The 11173-nt window shown below is 44.2% G+C and overlaps 2 protein-coding genes across 2 annotated transcripts; both read left to right on the forward strand.

Annotated features, from left to right (window-relative positions):
- The first annotated feature begins 1182 nt into the window (after positions 1-1182).
- Positions 1183-3979, forward strand: lim2.1 (lens intrinsic membrane protein 2.1). The gene is made up of 4 exons (XM_070917796.1): positions 1183-1357; positions 2236-2385; positions 2715-2849; positions 3918-3979. Exons 1-4 carry the CDS (start codon positions 1183-1185, stop codon positions 3977-3979), a joined length of 522 nt encoding a protein of 173 aa, XP_070773897.1.
- A 2849-nt stretch (positions 3980-6828) lies between these two features.
- Positions 6829-8644, forward strand: bsx (brain-specific homeobox). Its single transcript, XM_070918043.1, has 3 exons — positions 6829-7072; positions 7707-7897; positions 8375-8644. The coding sequence occupies exons 1-3, from the start codon at positions 6829-6831 to the stop codon at positions 8642-8644; spliced, it is 705 nt and encodes a 234-aa protein (XP_070774144.1).
- The last annotated feature ends 2529 nt before the right edge of the window (positions 8645-11173 follow it).

Genomic DNA, 11173 nt, shown 5'->3' on the forward strand with positions numbered 1-11173 from the left:
AGAAAGTGCACGCACCAGTTTTTGTCAACAGTCTCCAGCCGATGAGGTGCACATGTACGGATGCGAATGGCTCACGTGTGCGTGCAACTGCAGCGCCCGGTCTCCTGATAATTATATATATATATATATATATATTACAATGGAGAATTTAAAATGGAGAACGTAAGCCTCATCCTGAACTGATCCCCACGCAGACGTTGTAGAAAGGGCTGTACGGCGAACACTTCTTGGTTGTGGTCCGTTTTCTCTGGCGCTTTTTTTTTTTTGGAAGAAATAGAATTTTAAAAAAAGAGGGGGGTGCAGTCGGCCTCGAGGTCAGCACCCGAGGCCTTTTGTCGGGGTGAAAAGATGGCGGATTATTAAATCAAGTTATTCGAATTTTCTACCATGCCACATCACATTGACGTCCTGAGATGATTTCCATTTGTATGTTTTTTTTGGGGGGGGGGGTTTTCATGTGCTGGGGATCAAATGGATTTTTTTTTCAAAAGTACTCCGTGGGTTTAGATTGAAACAGCTGCTGGAAGCGGAGCCAGAGAGGATGCTCTGAGGGGGAAATGTGATCCAGCGGAAATACGGAGCTCTTCAATGAATACACGGAGCTCTTCAACGAGCATCCCGTTCAGGTTTCAGACATAACAAGATATATCTATCTATCAACCCCCCCCACCGACAAAAAAAAAAAAAAAATCCACAACAGCTCTCCATGAGAAAGAGAGGGGTGGCTTGCAGGATATTGCATCCAGGTGGAACAATGAGCAACAGATGTATCAAGTATCAAAGCATCACTGGCCTTGATAGAGACTGAACGTGTGTGTGTGTGTGTGTGTGTGTGTGTGTGTGTGTGTGTGTGTGTGTGTGTGTGCACTTGGGGTGGGGATGTATGTAAAGCCCATCTTCAGGGACTGATCTCCTAGAGAACAAAGTGGAGCATACACACACACACACAAACACACACACACACACATACCCACCCAGGCGACCCCGCAGCTCAATCCAGTGGAAATAATATGTTCATTACAACGCAATTACTGACACTTAGACCCTCTCTCCCTGAAGTGTGTGTGTGTGTGTGTGAGGTGGAGAGAGGTGGGGGGGGGGGGGGGGGCTGCCACTGACCGCTGATGCTAAGTGACCTTATGTTCCTCTGTGTGTGTGTGTGTGTGTGTCTGCAGGTGCAGGATGTACAGCTTCATGGGCGGAGGGCTGTTCTGTGCAGGCGTGGGGAACATCCTCCTGATCGTTTCCACAGCAACCGATTACTGGATGCAGTATCGGCAGTCCAGCAACTACATGCACCAGGGCCTGTGGCGCTACTGTATGCCGGGGAAGTGCTTCCCGCACAACGACAGCATTGGTGAGTGATGACTGGGGCGACTGGGGGGAAAGCGGCTCACCGCAAACACTTCTGAAAGATGGAGCAGAAAATCAACTCATCTGCATTTCTTGGTGAAGCTCAATGGGCGGAGTCAAAGATGCAACTTTTTTCCCCCCAAAGTGTTTTGTACACTTCACAATTGCAAAATGAAGAACGTCTCCGACAATTATCTAAACGTCCAGCGTGCTAGGAAAAACTAGCTTTGCGTATGTTTCCTGCATGTTTTTAGACGGCCGATTTGGAATTTGGAAGCGCAGGTGGGCAAACCCGCTCAGCACTGCGAGGCCGCGTTTTCCAGTTAGCAGCGGTAGCGCAATGGCCGCTGACGTCTCTTGGCCCTCTCCACTGCATTGTAATCTAACTGTTAAAGAACACGTAAAGATGTCCGTATCACTACAGACAATGAGAGCCCTTTCTTTCAGCTCAACGCACTGGGACTTACACCAAGAATGTGTATTTTGGTTTAATAAGAAATAAAATGCTGTGATATCTTTTTTTTTGTTTTGTTTTGTTTTTTTTGGAGTCACGGTTATGGTAATGTTTTGGTCGTGGTTACACTTTATTTACTGAGGAAGTACGCAGTAGCTACTTCCTGTTTTGGACAGACGCATTTCTAGTTTTATCTCAAATTGCAAGACTGCCTCCGCCTCCAGAACATTCTTCTGTAACAGAGTGCGTTACCGATTCCCATCCAAAAACAGGTTGATCTATTTTCTATCCATCTTCGATCTATTCTATTTTTTTTTTTTTTGGCCTTAATTCGTGATATTGGCTTGTTAACACACATCATTCGCCTCTTGTTGACTTGTGCCGACCCCGCCGGTGGCTCCCATTGACCCTCTGACCTTGTCCCGCAGCCCACTTAGACGCCACCCGCGCCCTCATGATCCTCTCTCTTTTGGCCTGTTTCATCGGCATCATCATCGGCATCATGGCCTTCATCCATTACTCCTCCTTCGACAGGTTTGACAAAACCTTTGCCGCAGGCATATTGTTTTTCATCTCATGTAAGTTCAACTCAACATTTGTTTTTTGGTACTTTGCTGGTTTGGCTTGAGCTGCAATATGCGTTTGATTTGCCCGCCAAAGATGGAGACCCAGTCATGGTTTCACTCGCAGCGCAATTTCACAACGCAAAGCTCAGCTGTTTGTCATGTTTCTAAAAGCCCTCATTCACGACACAGAGGTTTCATGATGAAGCTGGTGTCTTTAATGCTTTGTTTTGCATCATTTGTAATGGCCTCCATCCACTTAAAAAAAAAAAAAAGCACAACTCGCCCATTTGCACACTCTTTCTCCTCAGTAACATGTTCTTTTTCCTCATTTTCCCACCCAGGCTTTTTAGTGTTTCTAGCAATGGCAGTGTACACTGGTGTGACCATTAACTACTATGGAAAACGCTACGGAAACTGGAGGTTCTCCTGGTCCTACATCATTGGCTGGGTGTCCGTGGTTCTCACCTTCTTTTCAGGTAAACGTTAACCGTTTACTGTTTTGCAAAAGGATTTCGACTTCTTTTCGAGCTATGAGCCTGAGGGAGTTTTCCTGGATAAGCAGCTCATGCGCTCAGTGGATAAAATCACTACTGCTCTGGAGAACATGTGATTAATTATACACTACACCATGTAATGCTCTGCTACAATTCAAATGTAGCAGAGCAGGTTCACATACCGCCAAGGCCTCTAGAACCTGTGTGCCACGTGTGGTTTGACTGCAATAAATACAGTCAAACCTATACGTGGGTTGACCCATAGTCAAGCAGCTGCATTAATGACGTGACATTATCAGTAAGTGATGCTTGTAGTAAGTGCTAGTCTCTGAATCCAACCCCCACCACCACCACCGCCGTGCTGTGCAGTACCTGCTGTTCAGCAAATATGAAAATGGCTTTCGGAGGGAAACGGCAGTCCATATGCTGAGAATGCCATAATGTCAAACTGCTCTGGCGGAGACAGGAAATATCAGCGGAATTACCACGACGATAACTAAATAACTACGTGATGGAGAGCAGCAGGATGCACGTTTGCCTCTAGGATATTTGTTTGAATTTGCATGCGTTCACTGGACGCCAAATAAAACGGCGCGACTGCATCGTGGAGTGGCTACTGTGTAGTGTTTTGTTTTTCAGCAGAGCCAAGGACATGAAATACGTGTCCCAGTCCGTTGAGTTGCTGCTCCATAGGCTCACATGTCAAGAACATAAAGAACTCAATTCTATGCAATTTTCGATGGTTCAGAAAGACATAAAAAAAAATAAAAAAAATCCAGTTCACCAATTTTATGTCATTGTTTTTGAATGAAAAACAGTTAATTACTAATCACTGAGCATGGCCCAGAAAAAAGCAATTCACCAGCCTTTTTCAGGGACTAAACAACAAATATAAAACTGCACATGTTCCATGAGTTTAAACACAAGCATGTATGTCACAAATTCAAGTCCATCGCACACAGTTCTTCACGGAAATTGGGAGTGAATGTGAGTGGCATTTCCTTGACGGATAACGAACAAGAGCCTGACCCTCCTCTCTCTCTTTTCCAGGTATATTCTATTTGTGTGCCTACCGGATGCACGAATGCCCCAGGAGCGCTAACTCTCATTAGGAGATTTGAACCACTGTGATCACGAGAGCTGGGTCGGGAAGGCTGTGCCTCCTTGGAACGGCGAATGAATCAAAGTTTCAGTGATTTCAATAAAAAAAATTAAAAAAAATATTTAAAAAAAATTGGGTGGAAATGTGACTCTTCGTTTTCATATTACTGTGCCCGGTTACTGTGCTTTTAGAGTTTGCCTGATGACATTTTTTTTGGAGGCTCTCCACCCTTGGATTTATAAATACTGTGTGGCCATAACCATGGAGAGTTTTTAATTAAGTTAAGACCAGTCTGGGTGTTTTTTTCCAATGCATACTGGTATATATATATATATATACATATATATACACACACACACACACACACACACATATACACATAATAAATAAGAGTTTGTTATTTGTTTGTCATCATGTCTTATTTTGATATTGTAATGGGAAGAGTACAGCCAAATGCACTGGAAATACAATGGGGTCACACAAAGCCGACATTTTTAGAGGAATATGATATAAAAGAAACCATGACTCTGTTGCTAAAAAGTCTCTGTTTTAAGTATAGTTTATATCTTCTCCATCTTAAACAATTTGTATCATTTCTATATTATAGAAACAGAGCTACAGAGGGAAGAAGGGACGCGGTAGACATAGCGTACTGCACGTTTCATGGGTTTGTATTATTATTCATGTACAAATACATTCAGGGGGGGGGGGGGGGGGGGTCACCGCTATTGCTTTTGCTCTGCGGCCCACTGTCAGGGTCGGGGCGGCTGGGGAAAAGCCATAAGCTCAAGTGTTACCCAATGCGCCGCGCTGCAAACCTCTTATCCGAAAAACGTGCCAGTTAACGCGGTGACGCACTTTTTTTTTACTTAATGAAATGGCCACAAAAAAAGCCGATTAACGACGGATCCTTAAGACGATTTCATCACCATTTGTTTCACTTACTTTCCAGTCCCCCCCCCCCCCCCCCCTCCCCCGTCTAAAAGCAACTTGTTATCCCTGTGCGCTCCATGAAAGGGAGGTTGACGCACGGCCAGGTGCAGCAGGGTTACCTCCGTCTGCGTCTTTAAAAGCTTTTTCGTTTATGAAGAAGGATGTAATGGCACATTTTTGCGACAGCTTCGGTCGATTATTGGGTCGTGTTCAGGCAGAACTTAACGCGCAGGTGTTTTGGCCTGCGGCCGCGTGCGCCTGCGCTGACCGGCATTTTGGCCGCACGCGCCCCGTACGTGCACGCCAACGCGGCAGAGAGCGGCGGCGCGACGGATTCCCGGTAATTAATTTGTTCTCCCTCCGTCTGACCAAATGGAAATCCTGTCCTCCGGCCCGAGGATTACAACTTCCGCTCCAAACATCTCCTCTAATTGCCTAATAGCATTGCAGCGCGAATTCTGCCTACATTAAGACACTTTCGCATTAAGCGGCCTGATTGGAAATGTGATGACAACACCGTATCAACAAATTACGGCGCACCGCTTTCTTTCGCAAACGGGCACGGGAGCGGCACTTGTACTCTCCCAGATTTTAATACCGGCAATTACAGCCAATTTGGGGTGGAATTACTCGACAGACTCGCAGCAGAACAATCCTCCCGCGACACTGCAGGCCACATCCCCGTGATTCAAAAACTACCAGCTGCGGTGGAGGAGAGCGCACGAAGTTGATCCGAGTGAATCTCCCGGACGATTAGAAAAATAGAACAGTTTGAAAAGACAAAAGTCACATCGAAAGTTTTGTGTTAGAAAAGTCACATGAAAAAAAAATGACCGAGGTCCGTGCGTCGCGTAGGGATATTCTGGAAGCAGAACACAGAAGAAATGCCATAAGAAAAACAGAATTAGTGCTGGGCTGCGGGTGAGAACGCACGCAAACAAATAGCCAGTGCTTGACGTACAAATGTGCACGTGTGTGTGTGTGTGTTCACGCGCCGGGCAGGTAGCATTGCACTGCACTGCACTGCACTGCACTGCAGCAATGGCACCGCAGAGCCAAACCACATGCACTCTTAAACTGGTACTTTTTGCGCACCCACGCATATCAAACCCCCCACTTTTAATAGACTCCACTACATGCTACACTATGCAATGTTATAAAACAAGGGGTTTTTTTCGGGGGGGGGGGGGGGGGGGGTTCCCCCCAGCACCATGGCCAGCGACAGGCTGCACCGGCTCACTAGCCTGTTGCACACCTCCCTGTTGCAACGCTTAAAGAGCGGCGCGCTGCGGGTCCACTGCAGCCTGCATTCATGAATGTGATAAATATTGATCTTTTTTGACGCGGGAAAGCGTGTTCCACGAAACTGCATTTAGGCTAAATGAAGGATAATTCATGCGGGAGGCCATGCAGTGACAACAAAAAATTAATAAATAAATAAATACATTTTTTTTTTAAAAAAGCACGGTTGCTAGGCGACCACATAAAACGCCGCTACGAGGGGCGATTCTCTGGATTTTAGGTTTGCGCTGCGTTTCTGGAATCTGTTTACTTTTTTTTCCTCCCCACCACCAGCAGCCTCCAACGCGTCTCAGCCAATCAGAGCGAAGAGCCGCCCCTTTCCACCCGCCCAGCCACCCCTCCCGCCCCGCCTCCGCCCATGCAGAGCTCCAATTGGCTGCCGCGCAAATCAATTTCCCGATGCGCCGCGCTCTCTCTCTGAATAAATACTTGTTGGACGCGTGCCCTCCCACTGGTACCCATGTAATGCCCGTCGTAGAGTCACTGGTCACACTGCGTTTTAAGCCTGAGAGACTTTCTTTTGGGGGGGGGGGTTAAAAAAAAAAAAAAGAGGCAGACACTGATGCGGGTTTAAAAAGGCAAGGGAAAGGAAAATCAAAACGGCAAAAAAAGAAAACTGACACCATGAGTATGAACTACGCGTCTGCGGCGCCCACGCAGAGGTCGACGTCGTTCTTCATTGAGGACATCCTGCTGCACAAGCCCAAGCCGCTGAGGGAGGTCATCCCCTCGCCGTTCTGCAGCTCCCTGGCCTCCCGGATGCCCATCCTGGAGTACGGATACCCGCTGATGCCGACCCCGATACTGGCGCCGCATCCGCACCACCCCCTGCACAAGCCGGAGCACCACCAGTACTTCTTCACATCCGGTAAGCGCAAGTGCGGAGGCCTCGAGAAAACCCGAGGAAACTTCTGTCAGATATTCGTATAAGTTGGACAAAAAGTGGCCTTTCGATTAGGTTTGAATAATTAAAAAAAAAAAAAACAGAAGAAGAAGAATTGTCAATTATTAATCTTTGAATTTACATCACTCCGTATTACATAAATAAGTACGGGAATATAACATATTTTGCAGTGACAGGTGGGTTGAAACGAATCCCACCCCAACACCACCACCACTCTTCACATGCAAAATAACAGGAGTGGATGGAAAAAGTTCAAGCTGATCTCCAATCAGCATCGGGAAATAGTACCAAGTTCTGCTTCACTGCATTTTAAAAATGTCTAAAATGTTATTTATTGTTGTAATTTATGTCCAACTGTTAAAACGGAATTATTGGGCGTAAATAATGACGCCAAGCAGAGTTGTTGTTGTTTTTTTACATTCATTAAAATAAACCGATAACAGCCATTATTAATCTATTAATAACCAAACGCCTATTGATTCCTCAGTTGCTCTGATATTTTAAGAGTTTTTGTTTTGTTGTTGTACTTGAAGAGTCCTAATTTCTCCCACCCACCCCCACCCCCATCCATCCATCCATCCATCCATCCATTCCACAGGGATGCAGATGCCGGCCTTGTTCCAGCACCACGCGGAGTTGCCGGGGAAGCACTGCAGACGCAGGAAGGCCCGGACGGTGTTCTCCGACTCGCAGCTCTCCGGCCTGGAGAAGAGGTTCGAGATCCAGCGGTACCTGTCCACGCCGGAGAGAGTGGAGCTGGCCACGGCGCTCAGCCTGTCCGAGACACAGGTGCACGCACACGCACGCACCTGAAAGTAAAATAAAAAGAATAACGCAACGCCGAAACGATGTTCATACGTAGCTATTAAACATACAACAGAGAATAGCGATAAATATCCACTAAATGCGCAGCATACAGGCTATATAGTATAAAACTATTAATTTGTGCTAGAAATTTGGCTATTTCACTGCTGAAGAATGGCTGGTTTGTGTGTAATTCTCAGCTAAATATGATCTAATAATGCACATCCTGGGGGCTCAAGTAGATAATAGCTGATATGTCTGAATCTACAGGTGGCTCTAGTGGGCTAGGCCCTCTAAATGGGAAGTACATTCAATAATAACTATAATCTCACACAAATAATAATAATAATAATAATAATAATAATTCGGGCTTTATCTTAAAAGACTACAGTACATTTGGGGCCAGTTTTTATATATATATATAATTTTTATCTTATTTTATTTTTTCTCCATGCCGTGCAGGTAAAAACGTGGTTCCAGAACCGGCGGATGAAGCACAAGAAGCAGCTGCGGAAGGCGCAGGACGAGCGGAAGACGCCCGGCGAGCCGGAGAGGTCCGCGGACACCTCCAGCGGGAGCGAGCTGAACGACAAGGGCTCGGAGGAGCTGAGGCGCGGGCTGGAGCCGGACTCGTACGCGCTGGAGGAGGAGGAGGAGAACGGCGGCGGCGACGACGACGACGACGACGTGGACATCGAGGACGACATTTGCTCCCCGGACCATCTACTATAGTAGGCTGCAGAGTTGTTTTTATAATCACACTGTAGATAACACTGACTGCCCCCCCCCCCCCCCCACCCCGTTCCATTACCAATATATAAATCACTGTCTGAAACATGCAAGTGGGCCCATTGATTACTATTATTATTATTTTTTTTTTTTTTTTTACAACTGCCCCTGGATTTCCGTGTTGTTATGCATGACGCATAATTTATCACCTTATTATTATTATTATTATTATTATTAGTCTAAAATTATCTAAAACGTCTAGACATTTGATGATTTCTGAAAATGTCACACTTGTGTTTTTTTTGTTTGTTTGTTTTTTTTTGTTTTGTTTTTTTGGGATGTCCAGGCGGACATTCTGCACAACTTATTCTAAATAACAAAATCGAATAGCTCTTCGCATGTATAGACGCATCGTCCTGTCCCACCCTTCTGCACTTTTACCACAAATTCAATATTTTTTAATCGATATTTTTTGTTGTTGTTGTTGTTGTTTTGTTAAATGTGTCCACTTTTTTTACATTTTATTTGTCCATATTGTTGCAAGTTTTGTAAATCAATTTCTCTTTCTTGGGTCGAAGACGCTGTGCTTCAGTGACTGGCATTTATATATTCTTTTTTTTTTGTCTGTAAATATATATATATATATACATAGCATATAAATAATAAATCTTTCTCGGCTCCGTTTATTCTGTTGTTTTTGTTTGTTTGCATTTCCTGATTAAGAAGCGGCTGAAAAAATTTGCAATGCATGTGGTGTTATTATTATCATTATTATTATTATTATTATTATCATTATTATTATTAAGGATTATTATTTAATCCCGTTAGCGCGTTTAGATGCTCAAGTGTGTTCAAACGGCTCCTTCCTCGGGCTTTTTATTAGGAACCGGGTCTCCCACAGCGGGGAGCTCAAGTTTTGAATGCGGGGCTGCTTGTTTTCTCCCCCGGGTTTTCCTGCACGGTGGCCCGGAGAGACTGGAGACAGACTGCACGTGATTAAGATGATTATTATTATTTTATTTTATTTTATTTTTTTATTTGGGGCATTCCTCACTAAAACCGTAAGCCCCCTAAAAGGGGGTCTGTGTTCATTGCCACGCTTAACTTCAAGTCCCTGTATAAAGGATATTTCTAGTTATGTGATGCTTAGTTGAGAATTCAATTTAATGAAATTCTACACTGAGCAAGAAGAGAAAAAAACAAAAAAAATTCCCCTAATATCTGTATATGTTTGCATCATTGCAAAAAAAAAAAAATAATAATCAATAATAATAATACTGGCCATTCAGGCAATAATGCACAGTGCTGAGGGGCTTGATGGATGTACTTTGGGCTTGAGGCATGTTCTCAAGAGAACCAGTCAGTCAACAGGTGGAAATATCTGCAGCATACGCGTTCTCGCCATCAAAAGGAGATGTTTCATTTTGCAGAATAAAAGGAATTAAAAAAAAAAAAACAAGCTCTGAGCTCCAGGAGCCTCATGTTTTTAATGAAAATGTCTCTTCGTCATTCATTTCGAGTCACTGCAGGTCAACACCACTGTTAACAAATGAATGTGATAGCTATTAATCTATCTATTTAACCTAAAAAAAAAAAAAAAAACACTTCTTCTTTTTTTTGCCCGAATTGAATATGCCAAGAAATAAAACATGCTGACAATTTAGCAGAGTTCAAAACTATCTTTAATGCATCCTTTGTGCTGCAACATCAGTCTTTCATAGCTATGTCCACTGTGTTTGGTGCTGAATATGGCCATGGAAATATTGTTTTGTTTTGTTTTGTACAATTCAGCAGATAGAGCACATATTCATTACACATTTAATTTTGCTACTGTTAAGGCATGACGTTCTGGGCAGCTGTTCGCGGAACGAATGAAGAATGGAACTTTTTTTTAAGCACGTGCAGGGGGCGTTTTATTGTCAGTCAGCCCATTATTTCTTTTGGTCCTTTGGAGCTGGAGTTTATAGCAGCAGCAGCAGCAGCAGCAGCAGCAGCAGCAGCAGCAGGAGCATTGCCTGTGTCCTAATCAATATGGTGGAGGCAAAAAAAAAACCCCAAAACACTGAAATATTGGTTGTTGTTTTTTTTGCTCTATTTCGGTGTTATTTCATGAATTCACTGAATAAATCACAAAGTAATTTACCGCTATAGTCCGTGCTGTAGGATACCAAATAAACTGATGTCCAGCATATCGACTGACATATAATCCACTTTGCCAAAAGCTGCTGCGAGACTGTAGAAGCAAATTAATGAAATAATGTTGCACTAAACTATTTATTGTCCACTTTTTTTTACTGCAATAACAATGGGGGGGGGGGTAGTTATTCATTTGATAAAACCTTCTGAACCACGTGTCTGAGAGCTGCACACACACACACATTTCAGAATCTTAAAAACAGCTCTTGTCATATGTATTCAACTGTTGTACCACACACGGGCCATTGGCACAACAATATGCAATCCTCTCTTGTCCCTCGCACTGGGGGTTTTGCCATCCTTTCCTGCCTTTTGAAAAGCAATTCATCAAAATGT

The sequence above is a fragment of the Enoplosus armatus genome, chromosome 13 (assembly GCF_043641665.1).
Source record: "Enoplosus armatus isolate fEnoArm2 chromosome 13, fEnoArm2.hap1, whole genome shotgun sequence".
Lineage (NCBI taxonomy): Eukaryota > Metazoa > Chordata > Actinopteri > Centrarchiformes > Enoplosidae > Enoplosus > Enoplosus armatus.

Bases quoted from the DNA above. Each gene is read 5' to 3' on its own strand.
- bsx (XM_070918043.1), top strand. From the start codon at position 6,829: ATGAGTATGAACTACGCGTCTGCGGCGCCCACGCAGAGGTCGACGTCG. The intron at 7,073-7,706 runs GTAAGCGCAAGT...TCCATTCCACAG, and splicing joins CCAGTACTTCTTCACATCCG to GGATGCAGATGCCGGCCTTG. The intron at 7,898-8,374 runs GTGCACGCACAC...CATGCCGTGCAG, and splicing joins TCAGCCTGTCCGAGACACAG to GTAAAAACGTGGTTCCAGAA.
- lim2.1 (XM_070917796.1), top strand. From the start codon at position 1,183: ATGTACAGCTTCATGGGCGGAGGGCTGTTCTGTGCAGGCGTGGGGAAC. The intron at 1,358-2,235 runs GTGAGTGATGAC...CTTGTCCCGCAG, and splicing joins CCCGCACAACGACAGCATTG to CCCACTTAGACGCCACCCGC. The intron at 2,850-3,917 runs GTAAACGTTAAC...TCTCTTTTCCAG, and splicing joins GGTTCTCACCTTCTTTTCAG to GTATATTCTATTTGTGTGCC.